The sequence below is a fragment of the Arachis hypogaea genome, chromosome 11 (genome assembly GCF_003086295.3).
Source record: "Arachis hypogaea cultivar Tifrunner chromosome 11, arahy.Tifrunner.gnm2.J5K5, whole genome shotgun sequence".
Taxonomy (NCBI): domain Eukaryota; kingdom Viridiplantae; phylum Streptophyta; class Magnoliopsida; order Fabales; family Fabaceae; genus Arachis; species Arachis hypogaea.
Genome location: NC_092046.1, coordinates 82,664 through 103,594, shown reverse-complemented (window position 1 = coordinate 103,594; position 20,931 = coordinate 82,664). Strand labels below are relative to the sequence as shown.

The window sequence follows — 20,931 nt, the reverse complement described above, 5'->3', positions numbered from 1 at the left end:
ACCCGAGCCCACAATCCAAAAAATTTGGCTAAAACCCTAACGACTAACGAAACGTTTTTCATTTATAATCAAAACCCTCTTTTTTATTGACTCTGCTGTTGCACCCTGCAAACTCCACTACCGCCACGAAGCGACGTCGTTGGATTCAAGCACAGAATGGGATCCAAAAACAATGTTAAGACGAACAAGAGCAAGAAGAAGAAGGACAACAGCGAGAAGCACAATTCCAACAACGATTTTGATGAGAAGAACAATAACACCAACGATGGAAGCAATAATGTCATCAGCGACCCTAGATTCTCGTCGCTTCACACCGATCCTCGGTTCCGGGAGGACGCGCCAAAACACAAAACCAAGGTGGCTATCGATTCGCGATTCGACCGAATGTTTACAGATAAGAGCTTCCGGCCCAGTGAAGCCCCCGTTGACAAGAGGGGCAGGCCTAAGAAGGGCCCACCTTCCACTCACGCTTCTCTGAGACACTACTATAAAGAAGAAGAAGAAGAAGAAGAAGAAGAAGAAGGGACTGAGTCGGAATCGGCTGAGTCGGAAGAGGAGAGTGAATCGGAGTCTGATGCCGATACGGATACGGATACAGATGCAGATGAGGAAGGTGCTGACGTGGAGGCTTACGATGAGGAAGAATCTGAAGTGAAGGTAATGATTCTGCAACGGTTAAATTGCAGCTGGTTAAGCTCAGTTTGGTTAAAATTGAAAATATCTCTAGATGAGAAAAAAAATGATTTTTTTTATTCTATTTTCTCAATAATTGGGATAGGATATTAGCAAACAGAATTTAAGGTGTGATTGAATGAGCTTGTTTTGAGCTCGTTAAGCTTGTTATTCGTCGGAATTATTTGAAAATTTTGGGATGTTTTTGCTTCTTAATTGAGTTTGTGATGATGATTGTGTGCTGTATCGACAGGAAGAGGTGCCGGCGATTGCGCAAGAGACACATAGGCTTGCTGTTGTTAACATGGACTGGAGGTATGTTAAGGTGCGTAATTCATCAAGTTTGATAATGTGCTTCAAGCAAAGCTTTTATTTGGTTGGTTATTTGGATATAATGTAGATTTTTCTGAATTTTTTAGGGTTCAATTATGGATTATTTTGTTGTCATTGTAGGCTGTTGACTTGTATGTGTTATTAAGTTCGTTTGTCCCGTCTAATGGAATGATCGAATCGGTAGCTGTCTATCCGTCTGAGTTTGGTCTCCAGCGTATGAAAGAGGAGGAAGTTCATGGCCCCATTGGTCTATTTGATGATGAAAAGGAAAACGGTGACGATGACAGCGATGATGATGAGATTTACAATGAGAAGCTGCGTGAATATGAGAAGAGCAGGATGAGGTAAATATGGCTTGTGTTAAGGACATCTTGGCTTGGCATAGAAGAAAAGCTGCTGATTTTAATTTCCACCTTCGATTAAATATGGCTTTAAATAGTGATTTTATTAGTCTTACTGTGAGTACTATTATGTACCTTGGTTGGTTCTTTCTGGTACTCCAGGTACTATTTTGCCGTGGTGGAATGTGAATCGGTTGCCACAGCAGATCATATTTACAAAGAATGTGATGGTCTTGAGTTCATACAATCATCTAATGCACTTGACTTGAGATTTATTCCTGATGACATGGAATTCAAGCACCCACCTCGGGATGTTGCTACAGAGGTATTTAGCATTTGATGATAGTCGGCCTTCGCCACTATGTTATGGCTTTGAATTAGAATTTGGAAATATCACACCTTGAAACAAATAGGTAGTTATTGATTCTTTTTTCTGATTAGGCACCTGCAAACTATGAATGCAAAGATTTCTATTCTCGAGCACTTCAACACAGTAAAGTTAATCTATCTTGGGATGAGGATGAACCTCTCCGTGCGAAGACCTTGAAACGGAAATTCAATGATGAACAGGTCGGTGTAATTTGTCTTAACTTTACTGTAATTAGTACATCTTCTTTTATGCCTTTACTTTTTATCTAGTCACTTACGTTTATTTTGTTATGTATCTTCATGTCAAGGGAGAGAAATTGAAAAGATCCTTTTCTTCATATATATAGTTTTTTATTATTTATATAACTTGCTTTATAAGGAACCTGATTTTTTCTTTTCTTCTGTCCTCTTTAACAGCTGGCCCAGTTGGAATTGAATGAATTTTTGAACACTGATGAGAGTGCAAGTGATGATGATGAAGAAGATAACAATGAGACAAAGGATCAAGTTGATAAAAAGGCAAAAAAACGAGAAAAATACCGTGCTTTACTCCAAGCTGGTGATGGTTCAGAAGGAGATAGTGAAGAGGATGGTCCCCAGGATATGGAGGTCACCTTCAATACGGGGTTAGAAGATATAAGCAAACATATTATGGAAAAGAAGGATAAACAATCAGAAACAGTTTGGGAAGCGTATCTGAGGAAAAGGCGTGAGAAAAAGAGGGCCAGGAAAAACAAATCTCAGTATTCATCAGATGATGATAGTAGTGATGATTCTCCTCAGGAAGCTGCCGAAGATGCAGATGATTTCTTCGTTGAGGAGCCTGCTGTAAAGAAGAAGGCAAAAACTAAAAATAAAGAGAATAAGAACCAAGATATTGATGGAGCTGACAAAGCAAGCAAAGAAGAGCTTGAATTATTGCTTGCTGATGACAATGGAACTGATGCTGGCCCCAGGGGATATAATCTCAAGTTCAAAAAAGGAAAGGGCAAAAAGAAGGATAATGTCATTGATGAGGCTAAAGTACCAAGCATTGCTTATGATGATCCACGTTTTGCATCTCTTTTCTCTCCTGACTATGTAATTGATCCAACTGACCCACAATTTAAGAGGTATCTCCTGTGCTACTCCTGTTTCTTGACTTTCTTATTACCATGTTATTTTAGATATGTATCTCCTCACATGCAGCTAGCAACCAGTCTTATATCTAACAGATTAGCAATTTCTAGTTTTAACTTTTAATGATGCTATGATGAGCCTTGTTCCTGACTGGTTGATCTAATGATCTGGTTCTAATAGCTGCATGTAACTTTGATGACATTAGTTATAGTTGCCAAGATTGGTATGTCCTAAATCTCCTAGATGGGACTATCCAAAATTCAAGACGCTTATCTGTTGTTCACTTAAACGATTTATTTACTTTTTTTCTCAAGTATAACCGTGGGTGTTTGCAGGAGCGCGGCATATGTCAGGCAACTAGCACAGAAGCAGCAGAAGGGTAGTTCGGAAATACCAGTGGAAAGGGAGAATGTGAAGCCTCCTAGAGGAGCACAGTTGTCCTCTGAAGATTCTGGCATGGCGAAGAAGGGTGAGGAAGAAGGATCAGATGTTTTGAGAACAAAGAAAGATAAGCACGAGTTGTCATCTTTAGTGAAATCGATTAAGATGAAATCAAAGCAAGTTAAATTGCCCTCAGATGGTAAGACAAGGAAAGATGGAAAATTGCGAAAGAGACATTAGTTTCTCAACCTTGTTCAATCCATAAACCTGGAAGAATGAGATCATTCAAAATGTTATACAATCTTGAAGGACTAAAGGTTGAGATAGTTCAATCTTTTGCCAAGAACCTTCTGATTGGTTATTTAATAGATCCATTTGAAATTTTGAATCCACATAATAATAATTATGGTGCTGATTCGTTTTTTTGTTGTACAAGTTAACTACATATACTGATATACCAATTTGTATTGAATGCAGACCCAAATCCTGTGCTTGGTATACTTGAGAATATTATTCCACTTGAACACTTGCAAAATAGGACAGTAGTAATTATTAACCCACTCCTCGAGTTTAACCAAGTGTATCAAGATCAAGATATACTAACTTTAAAATTTAATCATCTTTTGTTTTATCTCGATTCTGTTCTGTTTTTAATAAACTCCAAACAAAATAATGATGTCATATTTCGTTCACTTAATACTCATTCAATAAGATTATATTTACTAGATTAATCACATGTTGCATCAAAACAAACTTAACCATAACAGATTATTAGTGCAAAAAATGTTATATTATCTGTTGTAAATTGTAATTATTAAGATATTATGGCGTATCATAGAGTATCAGTAATTTAAACAAGTTGTAAGGCTTTTTATTATAAATACAAATCTGTTCAAGATGTTTCTGCTCTCCATCAACTTTATTAAGATCATGCTTCAATACAAGGTTTTGATCCATTAAATAAAAAAGTCCAAGCCAGAGTGAAAAAAAACATCTCAACACAGTGTTAAGAGGGGGAAAAGAGCCATCAAACTGACCCCTGATGTGTAATAAAGAATAATATAAGGGAAATTTCTATAAGATTACAACTATGCTGTGTAATGAATGCACTATATACAGAACCATAATAAAATTAATGCTATAAAAGAAAAATGGAAGCAATATGGCTCCTAGTGTGGTCAACTAAAAATAAAATCGCCTATAAATTTGAATAATACTCATGGAATGAACATGAAGAATGCAAAAAAAATTGTCTAAAGTAGAAATAGTACAATCATAAGTGCAAAAATAGGTTTGATCCTGGACGAGTGACTAGGCGAAAGCTTCCCAGAGTTTCTCGAAGGGTCCGATGTAACTGTCGGATTGGCGGCCTCAGCGGGAGAAATAGCAGGAGAGTGTGATTTGTTAGCAGGTAATGTACTGGTGAGTACATCATCATAACCTGAGAAGATCATATTCCATTGTTTAGTAAAACTTAATGAGAAGAAGAATCACAATATGAACAAAATTTAATGTAGAAAAGAGGTGGAATGTACTCACAATTGGATTGTTTCCAACCAAGATTCATGTTATCGCGATCAAAGACAATACGGTAACCGGTCATAAAGTTTTCTGCATGATGATAAATAGAATGAAAGCTTCAGCAATGATTTAATGGAAGCCTTACTGAAATTGACTACCATATATTTGATTTACTCAAGTAAGAAAGAAGAAGATAAACTTTGAAATAGATACTTACGTCCAATAATATTTACAGTGTTGCTTTTCACAATCGCCAAACAAATCATTTCTGCAATCTGTGGATATATAACAAAGAGAGGTGGTGGTTAAGATTTAAGAAGGCTGAGAATAATTAGAAATTGCAAAACAAGAATATTGAAACCAAATGTTCTCACCCCATTAGAAACTGTTATTGTTGGTTCCATCACAGGATAATCATCTCCACCTTTCATCGTTAGATTCAAATCTGGAACTTCAACTGACTGGTTCGGACTGCACGTAAAGTCAAAATCAGTGTCTGATTGCTTAAAACGGGGAGGAAAGGGGTTGAAACTTGAAAGGGTTTCTCTCAAGTGAAATCACCTCGTGTCATAACAGTATTCAAAGGGGAGATCAGAAGTTGACTGAGATGAATGCCGTGGTGCTTTCATTAGTGAATCGAACTGCAGATATACCAAGAAATCTTAACAACCCATGCAACATGAAAATTCAGGCGCCATCTTAAAATAAAGAACATGCAATGTAGACTGATTACCTTTTCAGCAATTTGTGAATAAGCCGGGTCGTTTAGGTATGTATATGAGGTGCCAGAGTCGAAAATTGCATAGAACTCAACATCAGCAGCATTCCCTCCCAAAATGATTTGGGTAATGGTGATGTTATAAGTTGGACTGGAAACAAGAACAGGATTGAATGAGCACTAATCTAATTTCATTTGCATATTTCAGGGTGCAAGTTACAATTTATTGTTTAAATTAGAAAGAGACGTACTGTGATGCCCCGACAGTGAACGGAGTTTTTCCTTGGTCTGAGCTGCCGCTATCCCCAAACGTGATCTTTCCAAAACCATCAGATCCAAAACACATTGAAAATGAATTCGAAGTAAGGCCTTGTTTGGCTAGAACACTAGGAACAGACATGTTCTCCATACCAAGTCCAAATAGACCATTTGGAGCTGCCCCATTTAGAAATGTACCGGTCTCAATTTGGCCACAACTGCAATACATAGGATGGCACATACTATATGTTAATGTTAAGAAGATTCAACCTTGAAGGATGTTGGTAAAGGAGAAACAAACAGAAGATATGCCTTCACACGCAAAGAGAATAAAATTTCTCAGGAAGTTCTTAGAATTATACCCTAAAGTAATTCGTGCATTAGCATCCTTTGTTTGATCATCATCTGTAATCAAATGCAACACATCCTCTACCAAGAATCCTTTAGATGAAGTATCAGCCGAAAGATAGTCAACTTTATATTGACAACTGCTGCTAGAGGAAGAACATTGTTTTTGTTCACCACACAAGCTGCTATTGCATAGAACTTTCTTGCTAGTGGAAGACTGATCAATATCATAGATGTTAAAATCAATCTGCAAGAAGAAAAAAAAGTAAACCATCAAATTCAAACCTACCTATCCAACAAATTGAATCCAATACTAACCATCAAGATAATCCATTAACCTATTATTTGCAAATTTAAGTTTCATACAACTCTTCAATTTTACCAAGCCAAACATACTAGTAACATAAAACATTTCTCGAGTAAACCATTAATTTAGCTCCCGAAATAACTAAACAAACTTGTGATCTCGATTTCATTTCTGTTAATAGTAATGCCTATGTGAATTCTACGAAATTTGTCAACAGAAAAGCATTTCTCGGGTATACAATTATTCTAGAGCATGATCTTAATCAGAAAAGAGAGTATGTGTATATGTACCTTTCCATTTTGTGTCTCTATACCCCTCACACAACTGCTACAATTACAAGGTACCCAGAATAAATCACTACCGGTATCCAATGCCACCAGAAACCAAAGAGGTGGTGTTCCAACAGAAACATTGGCAAAATGCAAACTGAAATCCAAAACAATGAGAAGAAGTTATTACTTATTAATACAAAGACATACAGCAACATAAAGTATACCTCACAAAACCCATCATAGAGTTATTATTTTATAGAGAAAAAAAAAAAACAACTGACTGAAGATAGATAAAGTTTAAAAATATAAAGATTCATATGCAACTAGCAACAATTTTCATCAAAAAAAGAAACAAAAGGAAAACACTTTTGAAACCGCAAAGTGTGTTAAAAAAAATCAGAATCTTCAAGCATGATATGGTTTTACCAATGGATCAAATCAAATACAATTTCTTCCCCTGAAACAAATAAAAAACACAGCATATTCTTCTACAGTCAAAACTTCGATTCTGATTCAAAAAAACAAAATTCTCTATCTTTTCCTTAAAAAAAATTAAATTTTGTTCAGCTCTCTTATTAATTCCTCAATTATCATAAACAAAAGGAGTAAAAATCAAATTAGCAAGTAGGGGTGAGTGAGGAATTTTGTCATACGATCCAAAAGCAGGAATGTCAACAGTATCATTGCCGGCGGCGAAGGTGAGAGGCGGGTTTCGATCTCCGGCGGCGAGTCTCCGGCCATGAAAAAGTCGATCCCTGTGAGCCATAGCAGCATAGTAGTGAGGAGTTCCAATTTGAGGCAATCCTTGAGTTCCCAAAATGCCCTTAACCTGATCCGAAAAGCGGTGATGTATGCTGAAGCCGAATGTGGTGTATCCATGGCAACGAGAAAGTAACAAACTCAGCATCGTCATCGACAACAACAACAGCTTAGAAGAGGAACCCATGGATGAAAGATTGAAGCTTTGAAGTATGGTCTCTGTGAATGAATGAAAAAATGAATGAAGATATGATTTTGCTTTGTGGGGTGTGAGAATTGAAGAGTGTGTGTGTGTTAATTGAAGTATGAAAGGTTGAGTCAGAGAGTCAAAGAAGGGCGGTTTAGTATAACTGAGAGGAAAGGGAGAGAAACGCGTATAAGAAGTTGACGTTCGTTGAAACACAGAAATTGTTTTCAGACGGACGAGAGAGAGAGAGAGAGAGAATGAGAGGAGGAGGAGGAAGAAGAAGGTGATGAGAAAGAACGGTGTTTGGTCGGCTATTACTACTTAATTACTAATTGGTTATGAGATTACAAAAAATTAATCACTAATTATGATATATAGATTTCAGATATGCTACACCATGTAACCATATAATCAAGTTGGCCCAAATCTAAATTAACTCACGAGCATTAATAAAGTGTGAAAATACGTACCCAAAATCCCCTCGTTACTTCGCGCACATTATAAAGAAACGTTACTTCTTTCTTAATACAAAATCGCTCATTCTCTTCGAATCTCTTTTAAAATCACTCAAACTTCAGTCACGTTTTTTGCAAAAATTACTACTGGAGAAGATTTGCTAGAAGATTTGACAAGAAACAACCAAAAACAAACGAAAACAGCAACAGAGATTCACCTTCCTCTTCCTCCTCCTCATTCTCCTCCTTCTTTTTCGCGTTCTTTCTTTTTCACGTGTTTTCTTCTTATCTTCATTCTTTTGTTGTTATTGCTGCTGTATTTTTTTGTCTTTTCCTCTTTCTCTCCTTGGTGAAGAAGCAGTAGAAGGTGAGGAGGCAGAGTTTTAAATTGTGTAGAACATAAATTTAACCGAAATGGCTAATTTCACTGAACCGAATATCATTCATGTGCTGAATAAAATGTCATAAACATTTAATCATCAAGAAAAATATTTCTACATGCACAAGGAGTCAATTAAACACACTAACAATCAAGTAAATCAAAATAAGCAACTCCACTGAAGCGAGTAACATTCATGTTACTGAATAAAACGTCGTAAACATTCAATCATCGAGAATAGCATTTTTCCATGCAAAAGAAGTTAACTGAACACATAACAATCAGGTGAACCGAAATGGTCAATACCACTGAACCGAATACCAATCATGTGCTGAATAAAAAGTGATAAGCATTCAATCAGTAAAAAAAATATTTCTGCATGCACAAGGACTCAACTGAACACATTAACAATCAAGTGAATCAAAATGAGCAACTCCACTTAATCAAGCAAAATTTTGGTTTTGTTAGTGATGATTATAACAGAAGAAGAAGAAGAAGAAGAAGAATCTGCGTGCGCGAAGAAGAAGAAGCAGAAGAATAATCTACGTGCGCGAATTTGAAAGAAGAAGGAGGAGGAGGAAGAGGAGGAGAAATATTATTCTTGTTGATTGAAAGTTGATCACCATTTATTCACCACATAAACATTTTTCAGTTCGGTGGCCTTTATGATTTTGATTTACCAGGTGAATGTTGTTCGGTTCGGTGACCTCTTTTTACTTTGTTCAATGTTTAAGATTATTGTGATAGCATGCAGCAATCATTTCCTAGCTGTCTCAACGTAATAACCTCATTCAACTGATTTGAAGTTGAATCAATCATTGTTTCTATTCAGAAGTGTAGATTGAAGAAGAAAACGAAGAAGAAGAAGAACGATGGAGGTTATTATGTTGAATTCAATGCAGATCAATAATGAAGAATGCGAGCAGAGAAGAAAAACGCGAACAGAGAAAAACGACGAATTTTATTAAGTTGAAGAACAAAAATGCGAAAAGAGAACAAGATTTACATTATATACGTTATATGAGGCGCGTGTATAACAAACGACTGTGGAATGGGAAAATACGCGTGTGAAAAAAGTTATTTGAATAACATCTATGTATTTTTTACATAAATATAAAATTTTTCTGTATAAGATATCACACCATATAAGATATATAAACATACTAATTTTAAATTTTTATTAGCAGAATTCAAGATGATTTTTTTTTCCATAAGATGAGTTTAATTTTAATATATATTTTTGTGTGACTATTTTAATCTATTGATATAATATAATTATTTAATTAGGTCTATTTGTTTTTAAAATTATTCACATATTGATTATTAAAAATAATTATTCTGTGTAAAACTCTTTTTATATTGTTGATGAAATAAAATAAAATTATTTTATAATTATATTAGGTGTACATTTAAAACGGTCACTAATATAAAAGATATGTTAAAATAAAAAATATAAATTAAAAATAAATTAAATAATATATATTTTTATATATATAATGATTGATTTTAATATACAAATAGTATGTTAGATTATTTTTTAATTATATAAAGTATTTTATATAATTTCTTATTAATAATTAATAATACTTATTATTTCTAACTTCATTTTAAGTATGTTTGCTATTTGAAAGAATGGTTATTTTTTAGGGATTAATTTGACTATCTAATATTAAATATAAAACACAATCAAAACACTTGTATCGAACAAGTATCACAACATCTAAAATATATTCGATAAAAAAGATATGATCATTTGACAAAATTATATTTCTGGATTTTATAAGTCACTAATTAATTATATATATAAAGATATAAAAATATAAAATGTTCTATTATATATTCATGATTATGCGTAAAGACTTACTTAGTTGAACTATATTTTAAGTGAAGTGAACCTATCTAGCTAAGAAAACAAACTGAAACTACTAAATATTTTGAATTTTTGCTATGCAATTTGTAAATTTAGATGATAACATCACAATGCAACAATAAATAAATGATTCAAGTATATCCCTTGTACTTTATTTTCTGAAGCATGGTAAAAAATATGACACAGCATATATAGTTATATACTAAATACTAATACTAATTTCACATTTATACACAATTGTATATTTGTACTTTTTTATATTATATTTTGATTTTTTTTTCCCCATATCTGGTAGTTAGAATGATTTTTATTTTTTTAAATTAAAGGAGATTAGGAGAATATAAAAGTTTGTTTAGAATGGAAGCCAATAATGCATATTTGACTCTTTTTCTGGAAGATTTTTTCTTAGCCTTACAAATGAAGTAACCCAGTTGAATCCTTTCCCAGCTGATTCCTATGAATATTTTATTCTGTCATAACTATTTCACTATATTATATATATTGTTGCATGAAAATTAATGGAATGTTATTAGTTTGTAATAATATTGTAACAACTCCCACATTTTCCTATCTTTTCTTTTCTTTCCTTTATGTTTTCTCCTTTAATTCCCTAATGTTATTAATCATGGAACATCTTAATCTTGTACTTAAAAGGGTTATTATCATCCTTTAATTTATTTGTGTCTCTACCAACAGTCCAACACCATCCTTTAATATTTAATTAATATTAATTTTACCATAGATGAGATATATATTTAAGATTAATTTGAAAAATTAGGATTAAATATAGAAAAAGATATTAAATTGGATTTAAATTAAAATCTTGTTAATTAAATTAATTATTATACAAAATAAAATGATATCACGTCAGTACTGTAACAACTAAATTATCATTAAAAAAATATTTAAGAACTACTATAATATCTAAAACTGTATCTAAAAGATTATAATAATAAAATTAGAATTTCAAAAAGCAAATTAAATAATTACATAAATCTTAGAGACTATTGTAAAAATTTAACCCTTAATTTGAAATGACATTTATATCTTATTGTGTTTACTAGCAAATAATATGGATTGATAATTGTATAATTTACCAACAAGAATGTTAAGTAGACAATGACTATCTTGAACAACATGAATAACCACCAATCAAATAAAAATACACTACATCTTAATTTAATATTACTAATTAAATTTACTTTTTTAACCCTATTAATTCATATTATTTATACATTACTCAAAAATATTGTTAGTTACCTATATTTTTCCTTTACGATATATATATGTTGGGAATTTGGATTGCTTTGATAGGTGTACCATAAAAGCTCACCCCATGTTGTGATTAGTACTTTACATGTGAAGTAATAATGTACCAATTTGTACTAACTCATCAAGTCAACCATCTTAATAATATAAGTTATCTCTTTCTTATTAAATTTATTTAAAATATTTAAAATATTTTCCAAAATCAGATAAAGAATATAATGACGGAATAAGTTATAAAGAATAAATACAAAATTCAGAAACAAGATATATTTAATATGGGGAATTGCAGGATTACTATGCATGTATGAAGCATTTAATGAATGGTGAATTGATGGAGAAATGGAGATGATAAAATTAGAATGTTGCTATAGAGAATATAATCCAATTCAGAGAAGCTTATTTATTTAATCCTATAGCATAATGTTTGGTGGAATTGTTCTTTTCAAACTTCAACTCTACTTGATTAAGATTCATTTAATAATTATGTTTTACTAAGTCAACTTAATATGTTTGTTAAACATAACTATAAATTATAAATAGATGTATTCTATGGTGACTAACTGACTATAATTATAATGAATATAGTAATTATAATTTTTTTTATAATATTTAAAAAGTATAGTTCACATTATTAATGTTATGTTTTTTATTATTTTATAATATTTTGTAGGATGAAAAATATTAAAAAAAAGTATGATCAAATTATAAATTATTATCGAACTTTTTATAACCACCTTAGCTATCATAACAATAATTATTATATAGAGTTTATTATCTTATGGATATTGATATTAGTATGTATATACCTTCAATTCGAGTAATAAATTTTTAAAATTTATATTAAGGTATTGGTCTATATATATTATAGAGGAGGTTATAGATTAAAATGCACTAATGTAAGAAAATCAAGAATGGAAAAATTGTGGAATATATATATATATATATATATATATATATATATATATATATATATATATTACAGTACAAATTAAAAATTAATTTATTATAGATTAAAATTTCATTTAAAAATTTATCCATAACTATTACTGCATGCACAAATAAAAAATAAATGTTAGGCTAATCGTGAAAAGTTATCGACTATTGAAAAGACTTCGAGAAAGAATCAAGCAAAAGAATATAAAATGAAAAGACACCACATCTAACTCAAAATTTTAAAGTGTTAAGTTAATGGATTTTTCATCTTATAAATTCCTCACTATTTTTTACTTTATTTGATGTGAAACTAATTTCAACACTTCTCTTACAACACTAACAATAAATTCATCCGATTAATATTAGACAAGAGTTTGAGGGGTTAGAGTTTGTTGGGTAAAGAATTGACATTGAAGTTCCTTCCACAAGCCGTAAGGTTTTGCCTCCATGGAAACAGTGACATGCATGGTTGCCATCTCCTCTCTCCCAAAGCCACTTGTCCTTCATTATTAAATATTAATAAAGCACCTTAATTAATTAATTAACTATGTATTCATCATAAACCATAAATTTATAATAAGTTGTGAAAGGTTTGGAAAAAGGATTTTATTTTATGTATAACTTTTTTTCTTATACATATATCAAGATGACTTATTTGTTAGTTATTTTTTTATTGAATAATTTGACTCATTATTGACCGTAAAATCACAGTAAAAATAAAATTAAAATTTATTTTGAATGTTAAAAGATAAAATTGAATCAAATTAATATTAGGAATATTTTTTAATATTAGATTTTAAAAAATATTTTTTTAGCTACCAGGTTAATAAATTATTTTATCTTTTTTAATATTCAAAAATCATATGTAGCCAAATAATAAATAGATTTAATTTTAATAACAATATCTATGTGAATGTATTATATTATCATCTATATAATCACATGATTCCAACAAGTTTGCACTCTAAACTTTTCACAACAAGTAATTCGGATCATATACATCAAAATGATTCTCAAATAAAACATCTAAAAGAAGTAAATTATTTCACCTCTCTCCCTCTCTTTATTATTCTTAATCATATATCATATAGTTAAGGTCTATGATTTGTTTAACTTATCTCGGCCATTTGGCAATAAGAGTTAAGGTCTATGATTGTGGATCTTGTCTTTTTCCCCCAAACTCTTTTTGCTTGTGGATGCATGAATATTAATTCACTTGTATAATAATAATAATAATAATAATAATAATAATAATAATAATAATAATAATAATAATAATAATAATAATAATAATAATAATAAAATGAAGGCATGATGAAAAATGAAAAGGACGGTGTGGTTGCCAAGTTGAGCCACCCCATTCTCTAACAAAGACATTCCAACTAAAGTTTTCAGCCTCAAATTACTTATTAGGGGATTGAAATTTGAAAGGGAAACAACCAACCACGCGTCTTATATTATTTCTTTATTAATAATATTCATGGTTTCATATATGAATATAAATAAATAAATAAATATAGATAAAGTTTATATATATATATATATATATATATGTATATATATATATATAATTCATCATTTGCTTTAAGTGAAGGGTGTTTAGTTCAAATGGCATAGTCTCCTTATACTCAAGTAAGAGATTACGAATTCGAGTCTTCTATCTTTAGTAAAAGAAAAAAAAAAAAAAAGAAGAGGGTGTTTTAGCTCTCAAAGTAAAAAGTGAGCATGAAAAAATTATTACTATATGTTAAAACAATCATATTTCTTATGAAAAAAAATCTTGAAAAAGAATTCTAAATTAAGAAAAAAGAGTTCCTCGTTTGTTGAATGAGGGGGATATTTTGAGAAGAAATATAAATGACAAAAGCTTTGAATAATTTTAAACTAGTAATATTAAATTTTTTCTTGCATTATTTTAAAAAATAATGGACTGATAATAAATAGGATGAGAGAAAAAAGAGTTCTATAATTCTACTAGTCAATAAGATTAATAATGAAAATAAAAACACTTAAATAATTCAAAAAAAAAAAGACAATGATTATCATCATTCATCATTTAGTTAATAAATTAAACTCACTTAAATAACATTAATATTTTCACAATAAAATCATAATAAATTAATATCAACAATCCTATTTATAAACGGTCAATAGACTCAATTAACAATAGACTCAAATAATTAGGTTTTTATTTGAATATTGTTAGCAACTTTCTTTTCAAAGTAGATAGATATTGGCATAATTAATAGGCTACCACTATAAGTCAACTTTGACCATTTTAATAATTACTTTCAATCTTACGTGTCATATATTGTCCTTTCTCTTTTGTAATTTGTTCACTACACAATAATAATCCACGTTCTTTTCTCTCATACATACGTGTGGAACTTGAACTTTCCAAGCACCTATATATTCATGTAATAACCTAATTCCAACTAATAATAAATAAAGTGAACACAAAATTCGTCTGGCCAATTTCATGGAAGAAGTGGACATATAACTAACATCGAGTTCATATTGGAAGTTTATAACCAATCTACAAGGCTATGTTCATGCAAATACCACAAGAAATATCAACATTACTTTCTATTTGATTATGTAAATAGTTATTTATATCGTTATCAAGAGTGAATAATCACGGCCAATGGGTTATAACCCAAATGGCATAATTTCTTTATTTTAAAGGTGAATAAAAATTGAACCGTAAATATTTTTTATCATAAAAATTTTAATATTATACCATAATTTATAATATTATTTATTTAAAAAATTTAAATTGATAGAGAAATATATAAAAAATAAAAATTAATTAGTATTAATTTAAATAAAAAATATAATAAAATATTAATCACTTTACATTTAAAAAAAATACCATGGTAACTATATTTAAATAAAAAATTTCGCTAGGGAGCCAATAGAGTATTTGTACAATGTGTATAATGGACTATTTATTTGGCTAATATGAGTTAAAAAATAAACATCCAGAATAAAATACTACTAATTTCTCAAACACAATACACCGATACTATCCAGAATAACCATCCGGATACCAAGGATAATAAACATTTGATATCCTACTGAATCGAATATCCCTAAACCCCCATTGTACACATTATACAGATATTTCATTGGCTCCTTATACTTCCTTTTAAATAAAAGTATTCGTCAACTAAACACTTGATGATGGTGTTGCATATTTGTAAGGTGGACTTGATTATGGTACGGAATCACTTGTCCAAATCAACGTGGGAAGTGTATAGCTTAATCCTTCATTTTCTTAGCATTGAATCTAATGTCAGATATTTCAAAGAAGGATGGCGTACGAAGCATAGGTGTAGCATATGGTTTGGCCCACGAATATGATGGAACCAAGTTATGGAGATTAAGCTTTCCACATTGTCTTTGGGTCCGAATTATTTGCATCATGTTTTTCATCACACATCGTAAACGATGTTGACTGTTCTTATAACGTCCTTTCTTACTTAGTTCTTGCATATACATTGGCATTATTTGAATTCTCTAACATAACTATTGTCATAATTTGTGTCGATATATTACTCATTGGCATATCCATTGTTGTGCCAAAAAATTAGCTTCCTCAGAACTGTAACATGGAAAAGATAGAGAACCCTGTCCTTGAAGGCTTGAATAGATACATAACAAGATGCATGGGAAGTGAAACATACAAATAGCATTTACATGGTGGAAGATCATGAGTGGGGAAAAAATGGTACATATTCTACAACACTATACTATAGAGCAGCAAATGGAGATGGTGCTTTCTAATATATCAACATGTACTCATGTAGTGCAATAATGTGAGCAAAAAAGGTTCACCGTGAACTACCACTCCCCCATAGAAACGAGTGATCCCTGAATATGTAAGCAAAACAACACAAGAGAAAACAGAAAAAAGCCAGAAGTGAACTATGACTATGATGGGATGGTGGTGATACAGTGGTGGAACTGCTTTCTGTCCTTTTGGCAGCAGAGTCTGGAGCGGGGTAATGACCGAAACCGGCAGCCACTGCAGGAGGCACAGTATCTGAGTGTGGTCTTGTTGGAATTTCGTCATGATCGTCAATGTCATAACCTGTTTAAGGAATCAACTTATGAATTTGATCCTCAAGTGAAGCATATGTACAATCAAATGGAGGAACAATAACTATGAGAAGAAAGTAAACACTTACAATCAAATTTCTTCCATCCTAGGATGAGCTTTTCCCGATCAAATACAACATGGTAGCCGGTCATGAAGTTTTCTGCAATCATCAAAATGATTTGGTAGAACAGAACATTAGAATGAGCATATAAGAAGCATCAAGCATGATTTGGGGGAAAAAAGAGGCAATGCAGCATTGCTATCAAGAAACCCGGAAACAAAAATACCCTATTGTATCTTACCAAATTAATATGAAGTAAAACCTCATTCTTTTAATGTGTTTCCCCTTAATTCACTTAAGGTTCATATCACATGAAATGATGAGTACTCACTTTAAGAAATTAAAAGACTTACGTCCAATTATGTTCAATTCGGCACTCTTGACAACTGCTAGACAATATACAAGTTCGTTCTGCAACATAATAAGGGAAGGAACACATTTAGCAATATGTAGATCCAAAAATAACAAACAAGCATACAGGGATTGAAGAGGTGAATAATTTCCTTCTTTACTCACCTGAGTAGTGATAATAATTATTGGATCATAAACAGGAAAATGGCCTCCACCTCCCATAGTTAAACTCACACTAGGTATCAAGCTCCTATTTGCATCAGGACTGTCGAACATAAGAAATAATATTTAGCTTTGAATTTGAAAGAAAAAGAAAAAAAAAATTATATGAACCATGAAAAATAGCAGTTCTATGACCTCATATCATAACAATATTCAAAAGGGATTCTTGAATCAGGTGGACGCCGCCTTTCTTTTACTTGGGAATGAAACTACAATATAGATACCGTGATAAGTTTGTCTTCAAAGAATATCTAGCTAACTTCAGGCAGAATTGCTTCCCTTTCTGGTTAAGTACTTACATTATCAGAAAGCTTTGTATAGATTGGATCAACCAAGTATGTGAAAGATGTCCCAGAATCAAAAAGAGCAGTGAATTCCACGTCAATTAGAGTTGTGCCTACATGGACTTGAGTGACTGTGATGTTATAGGTAGGGCTGTGTGATGTTCCCAACCATAAGAAGTTATATTCTTTTCAAGCATTGATAATAATACTTTAAATTCAGATAATCAGAGGGGAAGCAACAGGGAATTACCACTTACTGTGATGGATTAAAATTAAATGGAGTCTCTTCTTGATCAAGACTTCCCTTGTCCCCAAAACTTATCCTTCCAACGCCATCACGTCCAAAACACATGGAGAATGAATCTGCTATAAAGCCTTCCCTCGATAATATGCTAGGAACTGATATTTTCTCCATACCCAGCCCAAACAAACCATTGGGAGCAGCAACATCTAAGAATGATCCACTCTGTACTTGTCCACAGCTGCAACACGCACGTTTATTGGTAACTTTTAGATGAATTGTCGAGAAAAAAGTGAAGGAAGGAAAAAAATAAAACATGAGACACTAAGTGAGAATCATACTGTAAAGGTAATTTAACAAAGTAACTGACCCAAATATAATATTTGCCTCAACAAGGTCATCATTATTATCTTCTTTCGTTAAATGCAGAACATCCTCTACTAGTATTCCCGACGTAGAAGTTTCAGCAGAGACATAAGAGACCATGTAGGGGCAGTTACTGAATGTTCCAGGGCATTGGTTGCGATGCGTGCACAGACTATTGTTACAAGTCACCATTTTGCTCGTTGTCGATCCATTAGGACTATACACACTAAGGTCAAAATCCTGCCAAAACAACGATCGTCATTCAAAATCATAAACAGGCAATAGCAATAACCAATGCAGAAACACTTTTTAATTATAAAGTTATAACTAATAGCTAATTGTAGAGATTCTTTTTTACTTCAGCCACAGATAATGAGAAAGAGAGCAAAGTGAACATACTGGAGCCAAGGAAGAAGCAAAGACCGAGCCATCGGTAGCTGCACATCTGGTGCAATCACAGGGTACCCAGAATAAGTCACTTCCAGTGTCAAGGGCCACCATGAACTTCACTCCTGGAGTCCCCAGCTGAACTGTCGTGTAATGCAAACTGAGTAAATCTCCAGAAAAAGGAAAAAGAAAGAGTTAAAGAAACACCCAAACGAGAAAAACAAATACCAAAAAGTTTCATCTAATCTAATCCAATCCAATTCACAAACACTTATCTACTAAAAGTAAGTTTGTTGGTTTCCTCAAACATAATAAAGCAAGAAAGCTTAAATGTAAATGCACATTGCAAAATCACTAATTAAGAGCATTCAAGTTTCTCTCTTTACATTTTTCCCCCCCAAAATAATTATGAACAAAATGTTTTCTTTCTCAAATTTCTCTCTTTAATAATCTTGATAACAATCTCCAAAACATTTCTTTATTAAAAAAAAAAATCCAAAACAAAAATGAAAAGCGAAGATTGAGAAATGAAGGTAAGTACAATCCGAGGGAGCTGATGCGGAAGGTGGAGTTGCCGTCGGAGAAAGCAAGTCCGGCGTCGAGATCGGATCCAAGGTTGCGGCCGCGGAGGAAGCGGTCGTGGTCAGCAAGCTCAGCGTAGTACTCGAAAGTTCCCTTCTCCGGCGGTGGCGGGATGCCGGCGGCGGCGGACGACCACTTGCGGACAGGGCCAGAGAAACGGTGGTGCATCGGAAACGTGAAGACGGCGGCGCCATGTCCATGGAAGCAGCGGCATAGAAAGAGAAGGATGAAGAATGCGAATCTGCAGAAGAAAGTGAGCATTTTCTTTTCTTTTCTTTTCTTTTCTATGTATGTGAATTGAAGAAGAGAAGAGAAGCAAAACGAAACCCTATCTTGGAAGATCCATTATTATTATTTGAATGTGAAATTTGAGTTCTTGTGTTGGGATCTTAGTGAGAGTGATGGGTTGAAAATGAGTGTCACACTCTCAGCTCAACTCAGCTCAACAGTAACACTCTTAAATTGTTATTAACTTAATAATAATAATAATAATAATAATAATAATAATAATAATAATAAATTGACAGTGAACGACAGAGTGTAAGAGAGGCCATGTGAGTGGGGCCCGTCTTTCCTTTTTGACAGTTGATGACGGTTGCTGCTAAGGCGGGCTTCTCTTATTTAGTTATTTATTTATTTTAGTTTTTGGTTTTTTTACTAAAATTTACATGTTATTTATTTGAGTAAAGTATTATTTTAGTTCTTTGGTCAATTTCTAATTTGATTTTTACTATTTTAAATGTGTTATTTTTATTCGAAAAAGTTTTAAACAGATTTAATATTATTTTAATGTTAAATTTAACATAGTTAACGAAATAAATGACGTAAAAATTAATAATATTATTATTAAATCATATCATCTTTTTTGTATTAGAAGATCAAAATCTTATTATAACATTTTTTCTTCTCGTCCTCTTGTAAAAAAAATTCCAAAAATCTATCAATCAAGCATCAATGATGCAAAATTGAAGAAAAATCTTTTAAATTGATGATCGTTGGTAGATCGATTTTATTTACGTTCTAAAACCATACGTTATTGACTCTTCAATATGCTAATTGTTAGTGTTAAATTTAATAGTAGAATAATATTATATCTGTTTGAACTTTTTTAAAACTGAAATACGATGTTTAAAATTTTTTGAGACTAAAATAAGATGTTTAAAATATTATGACCAAATTAAGACTTATTCTAAATATTAAAAACCAAAATAATACTTTATTCTATTTATTTTTTTATTAACAAACCGGATATTTTGAAGGTTAAAAAATTTTAATATGATTTTTTGAGAGTTAAAATCCTAAAAACTAGGTATTATTAATGATTTTTGAAAATATGAAGGAACAAACAGAAATTGTGGGAGTGTTTTTATAATTAAAATTGGGCATAGTGAATTAGATCCTTTTTTAGTTTTTAAAAAGCACATTCATCCGAAGCAAATTACTTTTTTTTATTTATTTTATGTTTTGGAATTTGAATTTTAAAAAAGTTGGGGTATATAAATATTTTCAGGTATGCCATAACTTAGAAAATAACAAAGTTAGAACGTTTTTTCCTAATACATCTCAATTATAATTATATATAAATTAAAAAAGTGAAAATTCTATGTTACTATTTATTTATTTATTTCTAATAGATAATTAAGTTTACTAGAATTTAATTTTAATTTTAATATATTTATTGTATATCATGTAATTTCTTAAAAACATTTGTGGCTATTTAAATAATAAGTGAAAATTGGCAATATAACATGACTCTTCTACTAATCTATCTACTTATATTATATATAATCAAAATCTCAGTTTTAAAGAGACAAAGAAACAAGTACTAAGTACTGAATAAAAAA

At 31.6% G+C, this 20,931-nt stretch overlaps 3 protein-coding genes across 5 annotated transcripts; 1 reads left to right on the top strand and 2 right to left on the bottom strand.

The window, feature by feature from the left end:
* Window positions 1-55: 55 nt before the first annotated feature.
* Window positions 56-3,733, top strand: LOC112719622 (pre-rRNA-processing protein esf1). Its single transcript, XM_025770259.3, has 7 exons — window positions 56-657; window positions 926-997; window positions 1,126-1,349; window positions 1,509-1,671; window positions 1,788-1,916; window positions 2,133-2,827; window positions 3,170-3,733. Exons 1-7 carry the CDS (start codon window positions 157-159, stop codon window positions 3,453-3,455), a joined length of 2,070 nt encoding a protein of 689 aa, XP_025626044.1. The 5' UTR covers window positions 56-156; the 3' UTR covers window positions 3,456-3,733.
* A 371-nt stretch (window positions 3,734-4,104) lies between these two features.
* LOC112719621 (aspartyl protease family protein 1) lies at window positions 4,105-7,965 on the bottom strand. The gene is made up of 10 exons (XM_025770258.3): window positions 7,293-7,965; window positions 6,658-6,793; window positions 6,075-6,307; window positions 5,706-5,930; window positions 5,470-5,605; window positions 5,298-5,377; window positions 5,111-5,207; window positions 4,954-5,011; window positions 4,755-4,826; window positions 4,105-4,656 (listed from the first exon to the last, which is right to left on the bottom strand). Exons 1-10 carry the CDS (start codon window positions 7,583-7,585, stop codon window positions 4,469-4,471), a joined length of 1,518 nt encoding a protein of 505 aa, XP_025626043.1. The 5' UTR covers window positions 7,586-7,965; the 3' UTR covers window positions 4,105-4,468.
* Window positions 7,966-16,110: 8,145 nt separating this feature from the next.
* Window positions 16,111-19,519, bottom strand: LOC112719619 (aspartyl protease family protein 1). 3 transcript variants are annotated; one of them, XM_025770256.3, is made up of 10 exons: window positions 19,047-19,519; window positions 18,518-18,665; window positions 18,123-18,358; window positions 17,769-17,993; window positions 17,527-17,662; window positions 17,363-17,436; window positions 17,171-17,270; window positions 17,008-17,065; window positions 16,682-16,753; window positions 16,111-16,584 (listed from the first exon to the last, which is right to left on the bottom strand). In XM_025770256.3, exons 1-10 carry the CDS (start codon window positions 19,346-19,348, stop codon window positions 16,325-16,327), a joined length of 1,611 nt encoding a protein of 536 aa, XP_025626041.1. In that variant the 5' UTR covers window positions 19,349-19,519; the 3' UTR covers window positions 16,111-16,324. The 3 variants fall into 3 exon arrangements, with proteins under 3 accessions (XP_025626041.1, XP_029145875.2, XP_025626042.2); XM_029290042.2 differs by having other exon boundaries at window positions 18,518-18,675; window positions 19,047-19,518; XM_025770257.3 differs by having other exon boundaries at window positions 18,518-18,648; window positions 19,047-19,516.
* Window positions 19,520-20,931: the final 1,412 nt, after the last annotated feature.